At 44.8% G+C, this 25,520-nt stretch overlaps 1 protein-coding gene across 13 annotated transcripts in view; it reads right to left on the bottom strand.

Moving 5' to 3' along the window:
* The window catches only part of PTPRF (protein tyrosine phosphatase receptor type F), a 1,477,204-nt gene that overhangs the window by 60,078 nt on the left and 1,391,606 nt on the right, over positions 1-25,520 (bottom strand). For 9 of the 13 annotated variants that reach the window (XM_077450677.1, XM_077450676.1, XM_077450680.1 and 6 more), the window contains 5 exons: positions 11,397-11,666; positions 10,726-11,307; positions 10,215-10,348; positions 5,818-5,962; positions 48-353 (listed from right to left, as the gene is read on the bottom strand). In XM_077450677.1, the coding sequence (XP_077306803.1) occupies positions 48-353; positions 5,818-5,962; positions 10,215-10,348; positions 10,726-11,307; positions 11,397-11,666 (1,437 nt within the window). The remainder of the gene's footprint in view (positions 1-47; positions 354-5,817; positions 5,963-10,214; positions 10,349-10,725; positions 11,308-11,396; positions 11,667-25,520) is intronic. The other 4 variants (XM_077450686.1, XM_077450687.1, XM_077450688.1 and 1 more) reach the window with 1 other exon arrangement.

Below are 25,520 nucleotides of genomic sequence, written 5' to 3'. Positions count from 1 at the left end.
CTTGCCCGCTGTGCAGAGAGGTGAGAGCACCTCCCGGAACCACTTACCATCCTCGTCCGTCCGTACTATAACCGGGGGGCTCTCAGGCCCGGCCCCCACGTCCGTGTGAGCTCTCACCCACACCCTGTACTCTGTCCACTTCTCCAGATCCTTGATCTCCCAGCTGGAGACGTCTGGCGGGATACTGTCCACAATGTGGCGGGACGTGTCCTCCCCGGTCACGGCCTGGTAGGCCAGCGAGTAACGGGTCAGAACTCCGTTGCGGCTAGATACCGGCGGAGCCACCCAACTTACCCGGATGGCGGTGGAGCTAAGACTGGTACACTCCACGTCCTGCGGCGGCGCGGACGGTGCTAAAGATGAAAAAGAAAAAAAAAATGCAGGCAAAGGGAGGGAGATGAACACGGTGGATGCAACATGGCGAGGAGGCAAAATAAAAACAAAATACATGACTGTTACACATACACTGCTCTGTGCTCTCTTCAACAACGCCGTACACAACGGAAATTCAGGTGGGGAGAGTTCACCACTAAATCACCTGTGATTCAGCTTCTCCGCGACCATGCAAGATTCAAAAAGATTGTTTATCATTCCCACACCCGTGTCGTAGTGCTATGAAGGCAGCATTTTACAGTGACACGGGTATGAGAACAAAAAAAACAAAGAGTCTTTATGCACAGCTTTTCCATTAATATCCCCAACCCATCAGTTTAGGTTTTGTGGACTATAAGACCCAGCATGCACCTGTTGGGTGAAATGGCACAAAGAGTTTTGTCTTAATACACAATACTGGCCCTCTTATGCCGCGTACACACGATCGGAATTCCGGGCAGAAAAAGACCGACGAGAGCTTTTCATCGGAAAATACGACCGTGTGTACGCTCCATTAAAATGTAGCTGTCCGAATTTCCGCCAGCCAAAAATTGATAGCACGTTCTCAATTTTCCAGACGGAAAAACTTTCCGATCGTGTGTATGCAATTCCGACACGCCAAAAATGCACGCATGCTCAGATTCAACATACGAGACGGAAGCTACTGGCTACTGAACTTCCCTTTTCTAGTCCCGTCGTACGTGTTGTACGTCACCCCGTTCTAAACGATTGGAATTTGGTGTGACCGTGTGTAGGCAAAACACAGCTTGAGCCGAATCCCGTCGGGAAAACCATCAGAGCTTTTTCCGACGAAAATTCAGATCGCGTGTACGCGGCATTAATCTATTGCATCACATACCTTATATATAACATATTCAAAATAAATTATATATATATATATATATATATATATATATATATATATACTCTTTAATTGTTAGGACTTTTAAGTACCCTATTTCTAATAACTTCCTGTCCCATAGCCAAAACAGGAAGTGATAGGAAATCCCTCCAATATTAGGGCGACTCGGGGTGTCACCAGAACTAGTGTCCCCATTGGAAGACTTCCCCCTCTATTCCTGTTCTGGGGACAACTCAAAATGCGGGATTTTTTTTCACTTGCAATGGTACCAGTAAACAGGTCGAAAAGAGAGGATGAATTTCCACACTATCCAAAACTAAAATAAATAAAATGTTTTCCTTTTAGATCCATCCTATTTCAGCCAATGGCAACAGCTGGGTGGCGGGACTTGTAGTTCCACAAAACATAACCTAAGGTTGTGTTGGAGAGATTAGTGACTCCACTATATATATATATATGACAATCTATTTTCTATGATTCAGGCTTCTGCGTCACTCGAAATCTCTAATGCTGATGCCTATCATCTATTTGTATACCGGGGTAAGTAATTGGACGACAATGCCCCGCATTTATCCTGAATGCTTCTATTGTATGGGAACGGCTTTCACAGTAATCTGCTACAAGAACCCGGACTATACACACACGAGATGTATTATTATTCCTGGGCAGAGCAGATCTGTGTACTACACAAGTCCCATGGAGGGCGTGGGATGGGCGTATTACTTGGTTAATATTTTTTTAATATAGCACCACAAATCCACAAATTGGTGACAGCAATCTGTACAATCTACTGATCTTTAGTTTAGTAAGACTTCTAGAAAACGTCAATCCCAGAGCAGTGTAAGAGTGCAAGAACTAAAATGATGAGCAGAACACAAACTGATGCAATAAAGCACACTGACATGGCGGGGTAGGATATCTGCATTATGGAAAAGCAGCGTGCAATGAGGACTCCGCACACAGCACACCATCTGCATGCACAGCACATTCAGCAAGCCCAATCCGACGCATATCAAAGTGGAGCGCTACCTCCCCCGCTACATATTGTATGGCAGGGGCAACCTATGCTACATTAATAATATTGAAGGCTTATTACACGCTCTTATACTTAAACAGGACTTGGGAATAACCATTGTGCCCAATGGGGAATGTTTTATGTAGAGGTTTTTTTTTATTTTTTTATCATTTTTGAAGTGATTGCAAGGGTTAATTTATTTTTATTTTTTCTAAATAACAAACATATCATACTTACCTCCACTGTGCAGCTCATTTTGCACAGAGCAGCCCCGAGCCTCCTCTTCTGGGGTCCCCCAGTGGCTCTCGCAGCTCCTCCCCGCATCAGATAACCCCCTAGGAAAAGCTTTCTCCCGAGGGGGTTACCTTGCGGGCGCGCTCCCGAGCCCATCATCAGTATTTACAGTTATACAAGGAACTGGTCAGACACAATTTGCATCATGGCCACCCCCCGCCAGCTGTATGCTTCATACAAAGTCCCAAACCTCTTTCTTCAATGAATAGACTTCAATGTTAACCCTCAAAAAGTTGCATGAAAGTCGTACCTGAATGTTATACAACTTGTGTGCAACAGTTGTCCATTATCACTGGTCAAAGCCAAAGTTGTATCCAAGTTGCACCCATCCAAAGTTGTCCCAAAGGTACAACAACTCCAAAGTTGCGCTGACTTTGGTGTGCAAAAGCGTGAATGGAGCCTTATGCCGTGTGCACACGATCGGATTTTCCAACAACAAAACCGTGGATTTTTTTTTTCGGAAGGATGTTGGCTCAAACTTTTCTTGCATACACACGGTCACACAAATGTTGTCGGAAATTGCGAATTTTTAAGAACGCGGTGACGTACAATGAGCAGAGAAAAAGGAAGTTCAATAGCCAATGCAGCTCCTTGATTCCGAGCATGCGCAAGCTTTTGTGCGACGGACTTGTGTACACGCGATCTGACTTTCTGACAACAAGTGAAGTTGGTGGAAAATTTGAGAACCTGCTCTCAAACATTTGTAGCCAGAAATTCCGACAGCAAATGTCCGATGGAGCATAGACACGGTCGGACTTTCCGACAACAGGCTCACATCGAACATTTACCATCGGAAAGTCCGATTGTGTGTATGCGGCATTAGACTCCTTATGCTCCATTCACACTTGTACGACTCCAAAGTTGCTCCGACTTTTGTGTGCAACTTTGGTGCAATTTTGACCCAACTTCGGATGGTTGCAAGTTGGATACAACTTTGGCTTTGACCAGTGATAATGGACAACTGCTGCACTGTTTGATAAGGAGACTAATGCCGCGTACACACAATCGGACTTTCCAACAGTAAATGTTCGTTGTGAGCCTGTTGTCGAAAAGTCTGACCGTGTGTATGCTCCATCGGACATATGCTGTCAGAATTTCTGGCTACAAATGTTTGAAAGCAGGTTCTCAAATTTTACACCAACTTTACTTGTCGTCAGAAAGTTCGATCGCGTGTGCACAAGTCCGTCGCACAAAAGCTTGCGCATGCTCGGAATCAAGCAGAAGGAGCCGCATTGGCTATTGAACTTCCCTTTTCTCGGCTCATTGTACGTCTCGTACATCACCACGTTCTTGACGTTTGTACATTTGTATGACCGTGTGTATGCAAGACAAGTTTGACCCAACATCCTTCCGGGAAAAAAAATCCAGGATTTTGTTGTCGGAATGTCCGATCGTGTGTACGCAGCATAAGGCTCCATTCACACTTGTACAACTCTGAAGTTGCGCTGACTTTGGTGTGCAACTTTCACACAACTTTGGATGGGTTCAAGTTGGATACAACTTTGGCTTTGACCAGTGATAATGGACAACTGCTGCACTGTATAACATTCAGGTATGAATTTCATGCAACTTTTGAGTGTTAACATTGAAGTCTATGGCCCTCAAGTTTTCTTGAAAGTCAGACCAAAGTAGTGCGTGAACTACTAGCCGCTGCAACTTTAAGTTGCACATAAATGAATGGTTATCATTAGAAAACATGGTGATAGATGTCCAAAGTTGCATGACAAGTCGGACAAGTGTGAATGGAGCCCAAGGCCCCTTTCACACTGCCACAACTTAAAAGTCGCACGATTTTGTGGCAATTTCAGGGAATGCCTGTGTAAACTTGAGATCTATGGACCTCAACTCGCATTACAGTTGGACAAAAGTAGTACAGGGACTACTTTGAAGTCGCACATATATGAATGTTATTATTGGAAATCATGGGGAACAACTTGTCATGTGACTTTGCATTCCCAATTTGCAGGACAAGTCACACAAGTGTGAAAGGGGCCTAAGGCTCCTTTCACACTTGTGTGAATTGAAAGTCACACAATTTTACTGCTTTTTTTTTTTACTGCGACTTGAAGCAATGCCTGTGTAATCTCGAGGTCTATGGATCTCAAGTTGCATCAAAGTCAGACCAAAGTAGTGCAGGCACTATCTTGAAGTTGCTGCGACTTGAAGACGCACAGAAATGAATGGTACTCATTGGAAATCATGGGGTACGACCTGTCCCGTGAGTTTGCAGTCCCAAGTCGCAGGACAAGTCGCACAATTGTGAAAGGGGCCGTAGGGTACTGTATATGTATATAAAAGTATCTAAGGGGTTTTTGTTGAACGTTTCACTGCCGGTCTCACCCCCAACTCACAATAGACTAGTCTGTGGGTCCAGTGCAGGTCAGCAGAATGTCCCAACAGATAGCACTGGGAAAGTAGGCAAGACGAGGAAATTGTTCAAAAGCCCAGTTAGTACTTTGGTCAAATTATTATTTCTTCCAGTGTCGGCCGGTGGTAATTTTTTTTTTTTGGGGGGGGGGGCTGTTCTATTTAAACATCCAAGTATTATATTAAAGTGGACCTTTGTGCATGAATAAATACCCACTATGACAGAATATACAACATATGTAAAACGCCAACTTTTATCAATAAAAAGAGCCGAGGGGTCAGACTGCAACACTGGAGCTTTGTGGCAAGTCACGGGATGAGAGGCTGTAACAGGGGCTGATCTGTGTCAGACATTTATGAACACAAACAAGGGACCAAGATTTACTTTATTGTGTCATCTTTGAGCTGATACATCAGCCCAGGAAGCAGATGTTGACTCTGGATGATGACGGAACAAAGATGGCTCCGTCCTTCGGGAGAGAAGAGCAGATGAAGCCATTGTCATGGGAAGTATTGTGATCTGTATGAGAGGTAATACATACTCAGGAGAGTTACACCCACACAATAGCTAGCATGCATGCACATCGCATAAACATATAGGTGCTAGGTCCACTTTTGGATTAAATATTACTATTAACAGTAATAATAATGTGAAGCTACCAGGGCTCCGCATGCCTTCCTCACCCCTCTGCCCATGAATGTCATTATATAAGGAAGACTATGAACCCCGCGGAAGGATGAGCTTGACTGAACAGCATGCGAGATCTCACACTTACCCCGAGTGTTCCGCTAGTCTGGACCATCCACACACTGCCCCCATGTGGAGAATCACACACACAACACTCACAGAGGCCGACTCCATCCACACCCCCCCCCCCCCCCCCCCGGACCATACAAAAATACTTACTGGACTGGGCCGTCCGGGCCTGGATCACAGAGGTGTAAACTCCCAGCCCCATCGCAGACGAAGCTGCGAGCTGAAAACTATACGAGGTGTCAGGCTTCAACCCCTCCACCGCATGGAACGACGCCGGACCAAAATTTATTTTTTGCTGAAAAAAAGACACAAAAAACCAAATGATAAAAGACGATTCATGAGAGCAAATATCTTCAGATTTCTGAACATTAAAAAAAATTGCTGTTAATTTAAGTAATGCAGAAGAAAAAACCTCTTTGTATATCATGGTAAATATTTCAGTGAGCAGACAAAAGTACCTTGGAAGAACCCAAACCCTTCCCTCGCCTCTAACCTTAACACTAATCCTAGCGCTAACCGCAATCCCCTAATCTATTCTAATACTAACCCTACCCCCTAATCTATTCTAATACTAACCCTACCCCCTAATCTATTCTAATACTAACCCTAACCCGAGCCTAACTCTAATACTAACCCTACCCCCTAACCCTATCCTAACTCTAATACTAACCTTACCCCTAACTTATTTTAATACTAACCCTACCCCATTCTAATACTAACCTTACCCCATTCTAATACTAACCCTATCCCCTAACCTATTCTAATACTAAACCTACCCCCTAACCCAATCCTAACTCTAATACTAACCCTATTCTAGCCTTATTCTAACCGTTATCCTAACCCCCTAACTCTATTCTGACCCTACCCCCTAACCCTATTCTAACTTTAATACTAACCCTACCCCCTAACCCTATTCTAATACTAACCCTACCCCCTAACCTATTCTAACGCCAATACTAACCCTACCCCCTAACCCTATTCTAATACTAACCCTACCCCCTAACCTATTCTAACGCCAATACTAACCCTACACCCTAACCCTATTCTAATACTAACCCTACCCCCTAACCCTATTCTAACACTAATACTAACCCTACCCCTAACCCTATTCCAATACTAACCCTACCCCCTAACCCTATCCTAACCATATTCTAACCTTATTCTAAACCTAATCCTAACCCTCTAACTCTATTCTAACCCTAATACTAACCATATCCCCTTACCCTATCCTAACTAATACTAACCATACCCCCTAACCTAGTCTAACTAATACTAATCCTACTCCCTAACCCTATCCTAACTCTAATACTAACCCTACCCCCTAACCCATTCTGACTAATACTACCCCTACCCTATTCTAACCCTAATACTAACCCTACCCTGTAACCCCAATACTAACCCTATCCCTAAACTATTCTAACTTGAATACTAGCCCTACCCCCCTATCCCTATCCTAACTAGAATACTAACCCTATTCCAATCCTAATCTTATTCTAGACCCAATCCTAACTCCCTAACCCTATTCCAACTCAAGTACTAACCCTATTATAATCATAACCCTTTAACCTTAACCCCTATCCCTGATACAATTATAACGCCAATCCTAATTTTTAACATTTTAATGTTGAAACCTAACTTCACTCTAAACCCAACCCTTAAACCCTAACCCCATAACTGTAACTATTCTCATCCTAACCCTCTAACCCTGACTCTATTCTAACTCCAACTCTTTACTTCTAATATTTTAATGGTGAGTCCTAACCCCCTAACCCTGCTCTAAGCCAAATCCTCTAATCCTAACCCTATTATAACTCTAATCCTATAATAATCTTAGCTCTTTAACCTTAGCCCCCTATTTCTAACCCTATTCTAACTCCAACCCAAATGCCTATCAATTTAATATTGAACCCGCTAACCCTACTCTAAACCTAACCCTCTAATTCTGACCTTGTTCCAAAGCTAACCCTCTGACCCTATTCTAACTCTATTCCAATGCTGACCTTCTAAACCTAACCCCCTAACCTTGACCCCGTTCTAATGCTAACAAATGAATATTGAACCCTAACCTCTAACTCTAAACCTATTCTAATCCTAAGCCTCTAACCCCAACCCTATTCCTACTCTACCATACCTTGTAACATTTTGTGAATCCTAACCTCTACCACGACCCCCTATTTTCTCAGCAGTGATAGTCTAGTTTAGTCTTTTTTTAATTAATTTTTTTAATAAATGCTGTCAGTTTAGGAGGCGATGCAGAATGAAAAAAAAAAACTCTTTGTGTAGAACGGTAAACACATCAGTAAACAAGCAACAGTACTTTGGAAGGGTTACATTTTAATGTCGATCTAAAAATAAATGAGAACGCTTTTAAACCACCGCCCGGCTCTTCATCGGGTATACTAAGTGAAGGCTGAATATTAAAATATACATTTTAAATAAAAGCTGCATGAATTAGTCACAAGCCTACTGTTCTGGTTAACACAATAAATCATTCTTCAGAGTATTTTTTAGACCGGTTACACAGAGAATTAAAAAAGGGTCGTCGCCCATATTCTGCCATTATTAGTTAAGCTGGAGAAAAATTTTAGAAGATTTATTTCTTTATTGATTATTTAAAGTGGTTGTAAACCCTTACAACCAACTTTGACCTACAGGTAAGCCTAGATTAAGGCTTACCTGTAGGTCCAAGAAATATCTCCTAAACCTACACGGTTTAGGAGATATTTGCCGAAAGACCGGCACCGCTGTCTACAGGCGCATGCGCCGTAGACAGCGGCGCGCAGGCGCACTGAGCACGCCGTGGTCAACGGCGATATGCCGCGAGTTGCGGCTCCCGTGCGCATGCGCGGGAGTGACGTCATCGCGGCTTCGCCGAATGACAGCGGGGGAGCAGCGAGACCCACCGAGAAGATGGATGCGCCGGACTACAGGGGACAGCGGTGACTTCGTTGGCTCCTGTGTCAGGTAAGTGACACATAATGGACTACTATGCATCGCTTTACCTTTGCAGGGAATGAAAGAGGAAGTAAACTCATCAGGGTTTACTTCCTCTTCAACTCTGCACCCACGGCCAAACAATCATTCTACAGCATAACGGGTCAGGCATGTCGCCCCTTTATACATTCTGATCAATATTCCTATCGCACACGTTCCTGGTATCTATGGCTCATAAAGTGGTGGGTGCTGCAGCGATTACCAGTTGGGTCCTGGAAACATCAAACAAGCAAGGTACATGTTCGCCAGCACACCATGGATCGGCAATTTTCATCCAAAAGGTTTTAATGGAAAGGATCACATCACAAAGGCAGGTGCAACGTTTTCGGAGCCGCGCAGGACCCCTTCGTCAGGCATGCCATCATGTTGTTATTTATTCACTTAGGTTCTCTAACAAACCTCTGAGAGCTTCACAGAAGAGCTGTATTTATCCCGAGATTAAATTACACACAGGTGGACTCTATTTACTAATTAGGTGATTTCTGAAGACAATTGGTTCCACTAGATTTTAGTTGGGGGTATCAGAGTAAAGAGGGCTGAATACAGATGCCCCCCCCCCACATTTTTCACATATTTATTTGTAAAATCATTTATCATTTTCCTTCCAATTCACAATTATGTGTAATTTTGTGTTGGTCTATCACATAAAATCCCAATAAAATACATTAAAGCCCCGTACACACTATCAGATTGTCTGCTGAGTTTTTCCTTCAGATTTACCAAAACCATATAATATGAGGACAAACCTTAGGAGTTTCATTATGTATGCAATCAGGCAGGCCCTTCTACTACATGGATTTGGTAAATCTGAAGGAAAAACTCAGCAGACAATCTGATAGTGTGTACGGGGCTTTAGGCTTTTGGTTGTAACATGACAAAATGGGGCAAATCTCGCAGGGTGTGAATACTTTTTCCAAGGCACTGTATCTCCACAAATATGAGTGTATGTAGGCTCTAGTCCTGAAACATTGGGCCCCCTCACTAATTTTAAAGTATATAAGTAAGATCACACCCCTGTTTGCAGGATACCCCAAAATGACAGAACCTGGAGTTGAAAAATGTGTATGATAAAAAGACAATACACACCAAGTCCAACTTGACAAAGAGAAAAGAGAGCATTACAAGAGTTGGAACACAATGAAAAGCTGGTGATAAAACCAATGGACAAGGGAACCAACCTGGTGCTAATGGACAGAGAAAAATACATAATGATGTGTTTGCAACTACTCTACTCTTACGATATGCTGGAGAAAAGCTAAGGCTGATCCAGGCCCATACACCCCACCGGGTGGCTGAACCCCCTGTGTTCACCATGCAGGAAGGAAGCTGCTTGGCACAGGACCCTGGAGATCACTGTAGTAGCACCGACTACGTCAGTGATTCTCCGCTTCCACAGTGTTGGGTAAAAAGTTCTCTAAATGTTTCTGGGGTTATTTTTAACTGCCTTGCGTTCATCAGTACGTTGCGGCATGTATAATTTGGACTCCTGCTGTTCCTAGCAATGATTTAGCTTTGATCTTTTGCTGCCTGCCCAATACGAAGACATCTGTTACCTTTGGTCCATCCTGCCCCTCCCAGTACTGCAGTTCATAGGAGCTGATGCGCTCTTGCGAGGCGGACTGCCAGGTGAGCATTATTCGGGTGTCTGACTCTGCTTCTGCCTGGAAATTGACTGGCTGGGCAGGAACTGCGGAGTAAAAACAGAATCATTAGAATAATCAAAAGTTCCACGTCTATAATATCAACAGTAGGACAAATCTTTGTTAGGAGACAGGGACACCCAGGAGGCAATGGTTACTTGCGTATGGGGACATGAAGGGTGTTAGCACAAGAAGTGAATGAAAAGGTACCCAGACAGCAGACTCAGACTCAGATAACAGGCAGATACTCAGACTCGGATAACAGACAGCATGTCTTACCTGACAGAGGTGCTAACCCTTCCCTGCCTTATACAAAGCCTCCATAAAAAAAGTTTTTGGTGAAATGGAGCTTTAAAAATGATGAAATCTTATTCTTAATCAAAAATATTCACAAAAGTGGATACAACTTAAAGGAACCACTCACCTCCCTGTTGGGTCTTGACTTGGACCATATTTGAAGGTGGCCCGTCCCCAACAGACGTGAAGGCCAGAACCCGAATGCTATAAGTGATTCCGGTGGTTAGTCCTCCAATTGTGGTCAGAAGATTGTCCACTACATTGTGCTTTTGCCACATGCTGAATGGTAGATGTGGGTCAGATGTGTAATATACCCGGAACCCACGGATCTGACCGTTGGCTTCCTCTGGGTTATCCCACTGGACGACCATGGTACTGGAGCTGAGCATTCGAGCCTGGACATTCAAAGGGGGACCTGATGGAGCCTGTTCTCCTGTCCGTGCTTCCACCACTTCACTTGGAGGGCCCCGGCCGATGTTGTTGACGGCAATGATGCGGAATTCATATTCTGAGAAGGGGCTGAGGCCTCCGATACTGTAACGGGTGGTGGCCACACCATCGACCTCCTGAAATGAGCCTTCCGACAACTTGGACTTATACTGTATGACGTAATAGGACAAAGGTTCTGGGTTTCCGGAATCCCATGTCAAGGTGACACTGGTGGCTGTAGTCTCTGTTACCATCACGGCCACCGGTGGCTTTGGCAAAGCTGGAAGAGTGGAGAAAGTGAGATAGATCAAGTACATTGATGCTTATCCATTCCTTCTCCTATCTGCTGCCCTGTTCATGTGCACTTACCTTTCACTGTAATTTGTGCCACTGCCTCAATCACGCCAAGGGAAGAGATCGCCACGCAGGTGTAATTGGCAGATTCCCGAATATTGGTCAATTCCAAAACATTGCGGCCTACCGGCATCTCTTCCTCTTTGGTAAGTTCTTCTGCGCCGGCCATCCACTTTACATAAGGCATGGGGGCACCGACTGCGACACAGGTCAGGTTCACACTGCCCCCGGGCATCACTTCCTGGTTACTAGGGGGGATGGAGAAACGCGGGGCCACACGGCGTACTGCAAAGGGGCAAACAGGAACAGGGTTTAGGCACAAACAGAGGTAAAGCTTCAGCAAAAAAACATACCACATTCAACTGGATCACCTGCAAGACACCTACTCTTCAGAAATGCTTTATTCTCTTTAGTCTACACAAGTCGGAATACAAGTTAATTCTGAATCTGAACATTTTATGTATAAAAGTCCCCTTCAAATAACAGTCAGGAGGTCTATTCTTTAAAAACAATCAATAAAAGCTTCTAAAGACTTGGCTTTGTGAATGATATTCAATAATGACTCTGTGGAAAGGTGATTGTTGAGAAGAAGAAAAGGTCTAGTTGGCCTGAGATGCCAACCATTCACTCACCTGTATACATTTCAACCATCACCAAAAAATTATACCATTTTAAGACATGTCTAAATCCTATCGGCACAACCTCTTCAATGTAAATCTCACAGAACATTCCCCAAGGTTCATTAATGAAAGCAGCACAACCAATAAGCAATGCCAAGGAGGTGATAGACTAACCCGGCATGTTTTTCACACTCAGAGTATCTAATTTTTGTGTGGAAAATTTCCACAATAGTGGTACACGCTGCAGTAAAATCTCTTTTTTTGGTAGATGAAGAAGTCAGAACTTCTAAAAAGTTTGATTTGCCAGTTGGGAAGCTTTTCTCCCATCTCGGTCAACGCACCGGTCACCAAGAAAGGAAGTAAGGTGAAATCCTCCTAATGGGAACATACACTATATTGCCAAACATAGTGGGACGCCTGCCTTTACATGCACATGCCCTTTAATGGCATCCCGGTCTTAGTCCACAGGGTTCAATATTGAGTTGGCCCACCCTTTGCAGCTATAGCAGCTTCAACTCTTCAGGGAAGGCTGTTTACAGGGTTTAGGAGTGTGTCAATGGGAATGCTTGACCATTCTTTCAGGAGATCCTTTGTGAGGTCAGGCACTGATATGCACGAGAAGGCCTTGCTTGGTGTTTCCACTCTAATCACAAAGGTGTTCTATCGGGTTAAGGTCAGGACTTTGTGCAGGACAGTCAAGTTCCTCCATCCCCAACTCGCTTATCCATGTCTTTATGGACACTGCTTTATGTGCTGGCCCAAATCATTTGGTGGAGGGGGGATTATGGTGTGGGGTTGTTTTTCCAGGGGTTGGGCTTGGCCCTTTAGTTTCAGTGAAGGGAACTCTTAAAGTATCAGCATGCCAAGAAATTTTGGACAACTTCATGCGCCCAAATTTGTGGGAACAGTTTGGGGATGGCTCCTTCCTGTTCCAACATGACTGCACACCAGTGCCCAAAGCAAGGTCCATAAAGACCTGACGAGCGAGTTTGGGGTGGAGGAACTTGACTGGCCTCCACAGAGTCCTGACCTCAACCTTTGGGATGAATTAGAGCGGAGACTGCGATCTAGGTCTGCTCGTCTACATCAATGCCTGACCTCACAAATGCGCTTCTGGAAGAATGGTCAAACATTCCGAAAGACCAGTGTTTCTCAACTCCAGTCTTCAAGGCGCCCTAACAGGTCATGTTTTCAGGATTTCCCTCAGATGAAACGTCTGTGGTAATTACTAAGGCAGTGAAACTGATCAAATCACCTGTGAAAATAATGGAAAGCCTGAAAACACGACCTGTTGGGGCGCCTTGAGGACTGGAGTTGAGAAACCCTGCCATAGACACACTCCTAAACCTTGTGGGCGGCCTTCGCGGAAGAGTTGAAGTTGTTATAGCTGCAAAGGGTGGACCAACTCACTATTGAACCCTACGGGCTAAGACTGGGATGCCATTAAAGTTCATGTGTGTGTAAAGGCAGGCACCCCTATACTTTTGGCAATATAGTGTATTTAGCAAAAAAAAAAAAAAAAAAAACTAAAAGCGGTTCCCACCCTTTTCAACTTTAGCCAAAACTAAACAGAAAAAAAAGAGTTTTTATCTGAAGTTGGGTCTTTGGAGCAATAGGCATAAACATCAAGGGCATACAGTCCTTATAAATATACAATAAAAGCCAAGACATCATGAACTCATAGAACAGCTTTTAGACCTATAACATTCTGACTTCATTATATAAAACGCGGGATTCCACCAGCCCAGCTGGGTGAGGCCAATGTGGATGGCAATGGTATGATGGTGGTCTTGTTTCCAGTGTAGCATCTTGACTGCTTCCTTTTTCGGTGAGCGCAGCTTGGAGAGGAAAGGAGACAGCGGTGCATCCAGCGGCATCAGGTGAGGAAGAGAGATGGTGACCACTCACGGAACATGCTTCGAGCAGGAAAGAAAAGGACACAGGAGGGCCGAGGAAGAGGGAGAAACACAATGGCTGGTGGGGTAAAAAGGGATCTCAAGGACCATGCTCCAGTAGTAGTAGTAGTAGGACTCAGAGGTTGTATACATGCATGTTCTACCAGGGTTATTATGTCAAGTTTTTCTTTATCCTACCTATCTTTTGACCATATACAGTTATTCAATAGCCAGTTGGACACACGTAGATGTCTCCGACACCTTTAACCTTACAACTGCTGCTTTATCTCTTCCCCTCCATTGTGTGACTGCAATATGACCAATTAAGTCCTCGCGCAAAACTTCCAGTTCCCCAAGAACAATAATTGACAATGAAATAGAGAACTAAGAAAGCATGCCTGTGCGCATTCAGATATATAAGACATAGATTTACATCCATGTAACTTATGCATACCAGGGCTACCAAATTTGACCTGGGCATCTAAGCTTCAAAGATCCCTGGTCATGACTTGCTGCTAAACATTAGTGCCTAATTTTGGGACCTCACAGTGTATTTCTCATGCCTAGAGCCTCACAGCTGTATATCTTTAGTGTGGGATCATCTAAGGCCCCGTTGCCTCTGACTGTAAGGCCGGCCGTAGACGGAGCAAATTTCTTTCCTACAACCACAGATTGCAGGAAAGAAAGTTGCTTGATTTCCCCATCAGCACAGACAGTGTTGACAGGGGAATCCCTTTAAGTCGGGGCCATTGTGTTCTCCAAGTGAGGAAGGGTTGGGGAAGCCATCCCTGGTAGGAGAATACAGTGAGTATTGCTAGCGGCTATAACAGCCACTAGCAATAATCACCTGTACAATCCGGCTGGCTCGTTGTACCCAAATTCATCAACTTGGTTACATTTAGCCTACACATCCGTGGTTCGAATCTCTGCCAGTTTCTGCTGATTTGGCCAAGATTCAAACAGTCTATGGGTGGATTAAGACAGGCCATAGATTATGCAATTCCCCCATCAACACTGACTGTGTGGATGGAGGAATCCCTCTCGTGGAGCTATTGTGTTCTCCCGGCAGGGGTGGTGGTGGGGTCGGCCCTGCTGGGAGAACACAGTGATTGATGCTAGCGGCCGCAGCCGCTGGCAGAGATTGCATGCTAGAAGTCCGACATGCTGTTGGTAACCAATCAGCCTGCCCATAGATGGATCGAATCTCGGCCGGTCCCTGCTGAACCAGCAGAGATTCGAATCATCTATGGCCGGCTTTAGTTTCACCAGAGTGACATTTGATGATAAACTATTGCGCTGTGCTCAGTGTTCTCCTTGCTGGAATAGAAGCTGTACCTGAGGACTTACAGTGGAAGCTCTCCCTGCTTCATTCATTCTGTAGATCTGTGCTTCCTCCACCACTTCTTCTCAATTACCCCATTAGTCATCATGGGGCAGCTCTGACAGAAGCTAGCAAAGCCCTGCTCTCCTATCAAGATGGCCACCTCTACACAGCACAGAACAAGGCTTGGTAAATCAGTAATGGAGAAAAGATCAGCTGCAGGGAGCCTACAATAAGTACTGGTGGCTGCTCCCTTGCCCTCCTCTTGACTTTTTTAGCCACAAGTTCCACGGTTTAGATACTCTTTAGGTCTACAACTATATGCCCACTTAAAATTACTGTGAACACCCTGTTAAAGGAAGTGTAAAAAGAAATCTACAACACAATGATTCTTGGGTTAGAATCAGTAGCCTGAGCTGGCTTTTCACAGCTTAACTTTCTTTTTTTGCTTGCAAAATTGCCGGCGTTCAAAATATTCATGCGAATGTCAAGATAACACAAAGAGAAAATAAAACTGAATGTAATATTCCACAAAAAAAAAAAAAAAAAAAGGATTTCATTTTTTTCTGAAGTCGATCGGTGATAAAAAGCAAGGACAGTTGGCAGGCGCGTAAACGAAAAACGCTCAAAGCAATTACTGCACACCAAAAAGTGCTGAGCCAGAGCAGCCGCGGTCAGGAGATCCAGACTCCGCAGTAAGGTGATAGAGCGCGCTGCGACCCTCCTGTGACCGCAGCTTCCCTCACCAAGAGGAGGTTAGGCTGGCACAAGGCACAGGAGCAGAAGGAGGAAGAATGAAGGCTGCTGAATAATTCAGGAGGCATTAGCGTGCAGTTACAGCCTGCGGTGCAACAGAAGCTTTGATACGTTTTCCCCATACCACGATCGGTGGTGTCCAAATCGCCAAGAGGCTCTCACGTTGCACCGTGCGGTGACCTCACTGCATTAACTGGCTACTCAATACCACCCCCATCCATCCCCGGAGACGGTGCCAGGCCGATAACTCCCCCACAATGGTGGCATCTCCTTTCATTCATCTCACATCAACAGGAAGGAACGGAGGGACCCGGAGCCAAGAGAGCTAATAGGCCTCTTCACGGATGCCACTTAGGAAAGAGCTTTTGTAAAAGTGACTGCTCAGTGAGGGGGGTCTGCGATTGGATTTCGTACCAGAACAATGTACGTTTTCTGCGAAAAAAAAAAAAAAAGATTCAAATGATTGGAGATATTAAAGCATAGATGTGGGTAACCCGGAGAGGGCGATAAGTAGGTCCTGGTGGTACTTTAAATTCATAACTGCAGTTTAAGTTTGATCGTATATAACGTTGGTCTCAAAACTGCGGCCCTTAGCTTGCCTTTATCCGGCCCTTGAGGCATTATTCCCAACACCAACAATGAGGCAATATTCCTGCCACTGACACCAACAATGAGGCATTATTCCTGCCACTGACACCAACAATGAGTCATTATTCCTGCCACTGACACCAACAATGAGGCATTATTCCTGCCACTGACACCAACAATGAGGCATTATTCCTGCCACTGACACCAACAATGAGTCATTATTCCTGCCACTGACACCAACAATGAGTCATTATTCCTGCCACTGACACCAACAATGAGGCATTATTCCTGCCACTGACACCAACAATGAGGCATTATTCCTGCCACTGACACCAACAATGAGTCATTATTCCTGCCACTGACACCAACAATGAGTCATTATTCCTGCCACTGACACCAACAATGAGGCATTATTCCTGCCACTGACACCAACAATGAGGCATTATTCCTGCTACTGACAGCAACAATGGGGCATTATTCCTGCCACTGACACCAACAATGGGGCACTATTACTTCCACTGACACCAACGATAGGGGAAAACTCCTTCCAAGTACACCTATTTCTCTCCCGAATACCAAAGATCCGGCATTGTTTACTCCCACTGGTCACAGTCCGGCCCCCATAAAGCCTGAAGGACAGTAAACTGGCCCTTTCTTTAGAATGTTTGGAGACATCTGGTATATAAAGATCCAGGCTGGTATTTAAAAACCTTGTAAGCCTGAGTCATTACAAACTACAGCAATAGTATCATTTTCTCAATAAAAGCTCCAGGTTTTAATAATATAAAGCTGCCCTTGAACTCAAGTCAGTGACTGTGCCTAGGCTGAAATGATGTCATCAGTCTGCTGCAGGCATTTTGTCATATCTGAACCAGCATCTCAGTTCAGAAAGTAGAATAGCATTTGTATACTCTGAACTCTATCGTATGGGGGCTCCAAACTTTCTAAACAGAGGGAGAGGTTACTGTCCTTTGGACTTTAGGGGGGCCGGCCTGTGGCCAATGGGAGTAGAAAAAGTCCCAACATCAGTGGGAATAAACAATGTCCCATCGTTGGTGTCAGTGAGAGGAATCGTGTCCCATCATTGGTGTCAGTGAGAGGAATCGTGTCCCATCATTGGTGTCAGTGAGAGGAATTGTGTCCCATCATTGGTGTCAGTGGAAGGAATAGTACCCTATCATTGGTGTCAGTGGAAGAAATAGTAGCCCATCACTGGTGTCATTGGAAGGAATAATGCCCCATCACTGGTGTCATTGGAAGGAATAGTGCCCCATCACTGGTGCCAGTGGAAGGAATTAGTGCCACATCACTGGTGTCAGTGGAAGGAATAGTGCCCCATTATTGGTGTCAGTGGAAGAAATAGTACCCTATCATTGGTGTCAGTGGAAGAAATAGTAACCCATCAATGGTGTCAGTGGGAGGAATAGTGCCCCATCACTGGTGTCAGTGGAAGAAATAGTACCCTATCATTGGTGTCAGTGGAAGAAATAGTAACCCATCAATGGTGTCAGTGGGAGGAATAGTGCCCCATCACTGGTGTCAGTGGAAAGAATGGTGCCCCATCACTGTAGTCAGTGGAAAGAATAGTGCCCCATCACTGGTGTCAGTGGAATTAATATTGCCCCAGCGTGGGTGTCAGTGGAAGGAATATTGCCCCATTGTTGATGTCAGTAAAAAGAATAGTAGCCCAAGGGCCAGACAAGGGCGAACTAAGGGCTTCATTCGGCCCCTGGGCCATAGCTTGGAGATCACTGCTCTAGAGTAACTGCACTGTATTTGCCTTTAGTAAATCCACCCCAGTAAGCCCATTCTCAGTCATTTGTGCACACTTACATGTTGCATGTCTCTGTCCATGTATCTCTCCAAATGTAAAGGACAAAGGTAGGTCCAGTTCTGCTGCAGAGGCACGGTTTCCATTTTTCTGGCCGCCACGCATTCAAAGTGTGCAGATTTCTCTCTCTCTGTTACAAAAATGCCGTTGACAAGTTCGTATTAATCCTGTCGACAATGAACAATGTCAAAGAGGCGTGGGGCTGAGCAAGCAGACCATAAAGGCAGACTGCGGAGGTAGGTATACCCAGTAAAACGTGGCATTAATTGACTCTAAAGTACCTATTGCAGCACCGTCAATGTGCTGTGCTTGGCTTGGCACTGAGCTCGCTGGGACAGTTTAGAGGACAGAAACGGCGAGGATAATGGATGACAAAAAGAAAAATGCTGAATCCTCGCGGGACATTAATGCTCGAGCATGGAAATGATATTCATAACAAGAGCATTAAGAGGAGCCCCGGCCGGCTGGTCAGAGCAGGGACAGCGATTCTGTGTCAGCCAGACCAGCGTCAATCACCGGCGATTATCTCCTGTGCTGAAAAACACGGCGATGGCTTAAAGCTGATCTTTAACATATTCTGCCAGTCAGTCCCTCCGCGACTCATTTCGCAGACGCGGCGTTCCCGAAACTGACGTTAGCAGGTCAACACCTGGAGGAGATTTGCAAAAAAAAGTTACTTGGAAAAAGCACAGTTCATTGTCTGCGGATATATAAAAAAAAGAAGAAAAAAAGAAAAAGGACTTATTGAAATATAGAAATGTGTAGCAACGAGCGTGACAGTTCAGTGCGACTGACATTTAAATCGATGAAATTTGTGTGCTGGGAACTGCGATCAAAGCATTTCATTCCTCTCCCCGTCTATGCCAATGCTTTTAAAGGGCACACTTGCCAACATAGTCATCCCAGCCACCCCTATTCATGGACCACACTTAATACGCCCACTTTCTGGGAAGTTGTGCCCAGATTACACCCAATTTCTGGGAGGATGTGCCCAGATTACACCCACTTTCTGGAGGATGTGCCCAGATTACACCCACATTCTGGGAGGTTGTGCCCAGATTACACCCACTTTCTGGGAAGTTGTGCCCAGAATACACCAAATTTCTGGGAGGATGTGCCCAGATTACACCCAATTTCTGGGAGGATGTGCCCAGATTACACACACTTTCTGGGAGGATGTGCCCAGATTACACCCACTTTCTGGGAGGATGTGCCCAGATTATACCCACATTCTGGGAGGTTGTGCCCAGATTACACCCACTTTCTGGGAGGATGTGCCCAGATTACACCCACTTTCTGGGAGGATGTGCCCAGATTACACCCACTTTCTGGGAGGATGTGCCCAGATTACACCCACATTCTGGGAGGATGTGCCCAGATTACACCCAATTTCTGGGAGGATGTGCCCAGATTACACCCACATTCTGGGAAGTTGTGCCCAGATTACACCCAATTTCTGGGAGGATGTGCCCAGATTACACCCACTTTCTGGGAGGATGTGCCCAGATTACACCCACATTCTGGGAGGTTGTGCCCAGATTATACCCACTTTCTGGGAGGTTGTGCCCAGATTACACCCACTTTCTGGGAGGATGTGCCCAGATTACACCCACTTTCTGGGAGGATGTGCCCAGATTACACCCACTTTCTGGGAGGTTGTCCCCAGATTACACCCACTTTCTGGGAGGGTGTGCCCAGATTACACCCACTTTCTGGGAGGATGTGCCCATATTACACCCACTTTCTGGGAGGTTGTGCCCAGATTACACCCACTTTCTGGGAGGTTCTGCCCAGAATATGACCATTTTCCAGGTGGTCCTACCCTTAACTGAGAACCACCCACAAGCAACTTAAGTTAAATGCTAGTTTTATAGTCACTGTGCATGTTCAGTACCTCAATTAATTAACAATGCACCGAAATTCCACCTGTCGAAAATTATCGGCCAAAAACTGTGTCTTCGGCGTTGCTACCGAAAACGCCCGCCATTTTGCCTTGCTTATATTGTATTTTTTGCCAAGGTCATGCGACTCAAAAACTGCATCAAAAAACGCAACATGGGTGCATTTTTGATGCATTATTGCTGCGTTTTTTTATGCAATTTAATGGGGAGGTGCGTTTTTGGCACGGTTTGCCAAATATGCACCAAAAAAGAAGCAAGCAGGATTTTTAACACCGCTTTTGATAATGGCCAACAATAAATTCATATTCATTTCAATTCATGATCTTAATTAAAAAGTCAAACATAATACCAGACCTCATATTTTAACCAAGTCTACTTTTTCACGATGTATTTTCTCATTTGGTGTTAAGTAAAAACTTGTCTCTTAAATTGCTGCTAAAAAACCCTACAGGGAAATTTTTCTCCATTTGTTCTTATATATATATATATATATATATATAAAAAATATTTTAAGAAAACAAAAATTTCGGTTTTCGGTTGTAGTGTGCACCACTACAATTGATGGTGAAGCTATGATCTTGAGACCTAGATGTGGGGCTGTCACTGCAATTCTGGTATGTTATCAATGAATTTCAATGGGGAGAAGCATTTTTGGTGCAGTTTGCCAAATATGCATCAAAAAAAGCAGCAAGCAAGATTTCAATAATGGCCAACAATAAATTCATATTCATTTAACTTCACATTATTAATTAAAAAGCTGAATATAATACACTTATTTATAAATATATATATATATTATTTAAAAAACGTCAACTTTGGGTTTTAAGCCAAGTGCATCTTGAATTGAAGAAGCTGAAGTTAGAAGCTGATTGGCTACCAAGCACAGCTGCACCAGATTTTGCACTTTCCAATTTTATTAAATCAAGCCCATGGTTTGACCAGTTTGGTGTGGGGGAACTGGAGTGTTCTGCACTGAGCCCTGATCTCAACCCTACTGAATACCTTTGGGATGACTTGGAATGTCAACTGCAAGACAATACAGTCTTTTTTTTTATTTTTTTGGGTGCTCAATGTGGTACTCAAAATACGAGCCGGGTCTTCTCATTCAACATCAGTACCTGACCTTACAAATGGACACACTTTCCCACAGACATCCTCCAAAATCTTGTGTAACGTATTTCCAGAAGAATGGAGGTTGTTGTAGCTACAAAGGGGGGAAAGGGCAACTCCATATTTCTGGGGAGTGGGATGTCCAATAAGCTCTGTAAGATTGGGGTTATCAGACTCAAATGGTAGGTCCACCTGACTCCCATGCACAGACTTCCTGTCTGTTGGGTGGAACCCTGAGCCATAGCCAGGTCAAAACTAAATAGCCCAGCACACAAAATCTGGCGTAAACCAGCAATCCTCCAGGTAGCACAGGGTCCTACCGCCACAGCTCATATAAGTGTGGTGCTCAGATTTTCACAAAGACAGCTCCAAACAAACTCGGTTTAACCAGTTTGGTGTTGAGTAACTTGATAAAAGCCCTGACCTCAACCCTACTGCAAACCTTTGAGATGAATTGGAATGCTGTTTGTAGGCTGGGTCTTCTCCTCCAAAATCAGTACCTGACCTGACAGATGGGCCCAAATTCTCAGACACCCTATAAAGCCTTGTTGAAAGTTTTCCCAGACGAATGGAGGTTGTCGCTACAAAGAGAGGAAAGGGCAACTCCATATTTCTAGGAAGTGGGATGTCCAATAAGCTCGTATAAGTGTGGTGGTCAGATGTTCACAAAGACAGCTCCAAACAAACTTGGTTTAACCAGTTTGGATTTTGAAAAATTTGATAAAAGCCCTGGCCTCAACCCTACTGTAAACATTTGAGATGAATTGGAATGCTGTTTGTAGGCCGGGTCTTCTCCTCCAAAATCAGTACCGGACCTGACAGATGGGCCCAAATTCTCAGACACCCTATAAAGCCTTTTTGAAAGTTTTCGAATAAGAATGGAGGTTGTTGCTACAAAGAGGGGAAAGGGCAATTCCATATTCCTGGGGAGTGGGATGTCCAATAAGCTGGTATAAGTGTGGTGCTCAGATTTTCACAACGACAGTTCCAAACAAACTCGGTTTAACCAGTCTGGTGTTGAGAAACTCGATAAAAGCCCTGACCTCAACCCTACTGTAAACCTTTGAGATGAATTGGAATGCTGTTTGTAGGCCGGGTCTTCTCCTTCAAAATCAGTACCGGACCTGACAGATGGGCCCAAATTCCCCAGACACCCTATAAAGCCTTGTTGAAAGTTTTTCGAATAAGAATGGAGGTTGTTGCTACAAAGAGGGGAATGGGCAACTCCATATTCCTGGGGAGTGGGATGTCCAATAAGCTCATATAAGTGTGGTGGTCAGATGTTCACAAAAGATAGCTCCAAACAAACTCGGTTTAACCAGTTTGGTGTTGAGAAACTCGATAAAAGCCCTGGCCTCAACCCTACTGTATACATTTGAGAGGAATTGGAATGCTGTTTGTGGGCCAGGTCTTCTCATCTAACATCAGTACCTGACAAATGGGCTAAAATTTTCACAGGACACCCTCCAAAGTCTTGTGAAAAGTCTTCCCAGAAGAGTAGAGGCTGTTAAAGCAACAAAGTGGGGAGGTCCCATTAATAGCCATGGTTTTGGAATGGGGTATCCAAATAAGCCCACAGTCAGGCTTTTGGCCACATTGTGTCGAAGCAGTCACCCATATTTGGTAGAGGCTTGGCAAAATGGGCACACTGGTGGAGGGGGAAGATTGAAAGAGAAAGGAGCAAAAACACTGTATTGCCACAGCCATCAGAGAGTTCTTCCTCCAGGCTCTTTGCCACCCAAAGCACCACAATTACGTGCCATCACAGACATTTGAACAACAGAGACAAAGCCATGGCGGGGATCCACTTCAATGAGCCTGAGCTGTTCCTGTGACTGTCACCGCTGACATGTTACGTATAAGTCCCTGCCTGTTTTTGGATTCCATTTCACGTCTAACTTCTAAGTCAAATAATTTGGCACAGGCGGTCAGAACTGGGGCCCACTGTGTATCATTATGGGACCCCTAGCTTCGGAGCGGGCTTTGGTGCTCAGATGATCACATGCTGGGGGTTCACAAGGGGCAGGCACACTCTGCAATTTGCATTCGCTCAGGGAAATTTTCTCAGATGAAAATAGCACAGAGGGGGAGGGAGGACGGCGAGCTGATCGGTGGTGCACAGATAAAAGAACCCTTTAATATATGACCTTGCAGCGTTGCAGAGCAATAATTAAATGCCTGGGTGAGCCGAAGCGGCTTCCAGGAACACAGCGGAGGGGGGGGGGGGGGTGTACGTGTCATTATCCGCTGCCAAACAAATAAAGACCCCCCTCTCCGCTGGGACCGCCGCTGCCTGCCGCGTGGAATGCTGGAGGGACACGAGTGTGACAGAGGAGGCCGAGCTTATTCACAACTGTTACCGGCCACCTGCGACAAACTTTAGCAATTAAACTTGCTGTGCACGGTTTGTGCAGAATAGGAGTACTTAAAGGGGAACTAGTTGGATATCACATTAATAAGCGAACCCCACCCAAAAGTGATATTTCAGATGCAGGAGGAGTTGAGTTTCTTGAGTTCTGCACCTGTCTCCTCCATTACGTCATATTTACAGCAAGAGTTAGAGGAGCTCCCATGTCTTAGATAGTAGGACATTCACACAATTTTGATTATCTAGTTCAGCGGTCTCCAAACTGTGGCCCTGGGGCCAAATGTGGCTCTTTGCTTGCCTTTATTTTTAATTTTTTTACATAAACAATGGGGCCTCATTCCTGCCACTGACACCAACAATGGGACACTATTCCTCCCAATGACACCAATGGTGGGGTACTATTCCTCCCACTGACACCAATGGGGCACTATTCCTCCCAGTGACACCAACAATGAGGCACTATTCCTCTCTAGGACACCGATGATAGGGTACTATTCCTCTCACGGACTTCAATGACAGGGTACTATTCCTCTCACAGGCTCCAACAATGGGGCACTATTACTCCCACTGACACCAATGATGGGGTACTATTCCACTCACTGACACCAATGATGGGGTACTATTCTTCTCACAGATTCCAATGATGGGGTACTATTCCTCCCACTAACACCAACAATGGGACACTATTCCTCCAACTGACATTAACAATGGGGCTTAATTCCTCCCACTGACACCAATGATGGGGTACTATTCCTCTCACGGATTCCAATGATGGGATACTATTGCTCCCACTAACACCAACAATGGGACACTATTCCTCCCGCTGACACCAATGGTGGGGTACTATTCCTCCCACTGACACCAATGGGGCACTATTCCTCCCAGTGACACCAACAATGAGGCACTATTCCTCTCTAGGACACAGATGATAGGGTACTATTCATCTCACGGACATCAATGACAGGGTACTATTCCTCTCACAGGCTCCAACAATGGGGCACTATTACTCCCACTGACACCAATGATGGGGTACTATTCCACTCACTGACACCAATAATGGAGTACTATTCCACTCACTGACACCAATGATGGGGTACTATTCTTCTCACAGATTCCAATGATGGGGTACTATTCCTCCCACTAACACCAACAATGGGACACTATTCCTCCAACTGACATTAACAAAGGGGCTTAATTCCTCCCACTGACACCAATGATGGGGTACTATTCCTCTCACGGATTCCAATAATGGGGTACTATTGCTCCCACTAACACCAACAATGGGACACTATTCCTCCCACTGACATTAACAATGGGGCTTAATTCCTCCCCCTGACACCAATGATGGGGTACTTTTCCTGTCACGGATATCAATGATGGGGTACTATTCCTCCCACTAACACCAACACTGGGACACTATTCCTCCCAGTGACATCAACAATGGGGCTTAATTCCTCCCACTGACACCAATGATGGGGTACTATTCCTCTCACTGACATCAATATTGGGGCATTGTTACTGACGCCAGGAAATTTTTTTACTCCCACTGGCCACAGTCCGACCCCTCTAAAGTCTGAGGGATAGTAAACTGGCCCTTTGTTTAGAAAGTTTGGAGACCCCTGATCTACTTTAACCAATTTAACAATTCAATATGAGGTAGAAGCATTGTTCAATGATGCTCCGCCTACCATAGGTCTGATGGAAACTTTTGTGGAACTGACCAATTGGATCCTTACTATGCAGGCTCAG

The sequence above is a fragment of the Lithobates pipiens genome, unplaced genomic scaffold (genome assembly GCF_037356315.1).
Source record: "Lithobates pipiens isolate NorthernLeopardFrog02 unplaced genomic scaffold, aLitPip1_a1.2 Scaffold_23, whole genome shotgun sequence".
In the NCBI taxonomy this organism is placed as follows: domain Eukaryota; kingdom Metazoa; phylum Chordata; class Amphibia; order Anura; family Ranidae; genus Lithobates; species Lithobates pipiens.
Note: the sequence above shows the minus strand (reverse complement) of the source record. Positions and strands in the feature narration are given on the sequence as shown.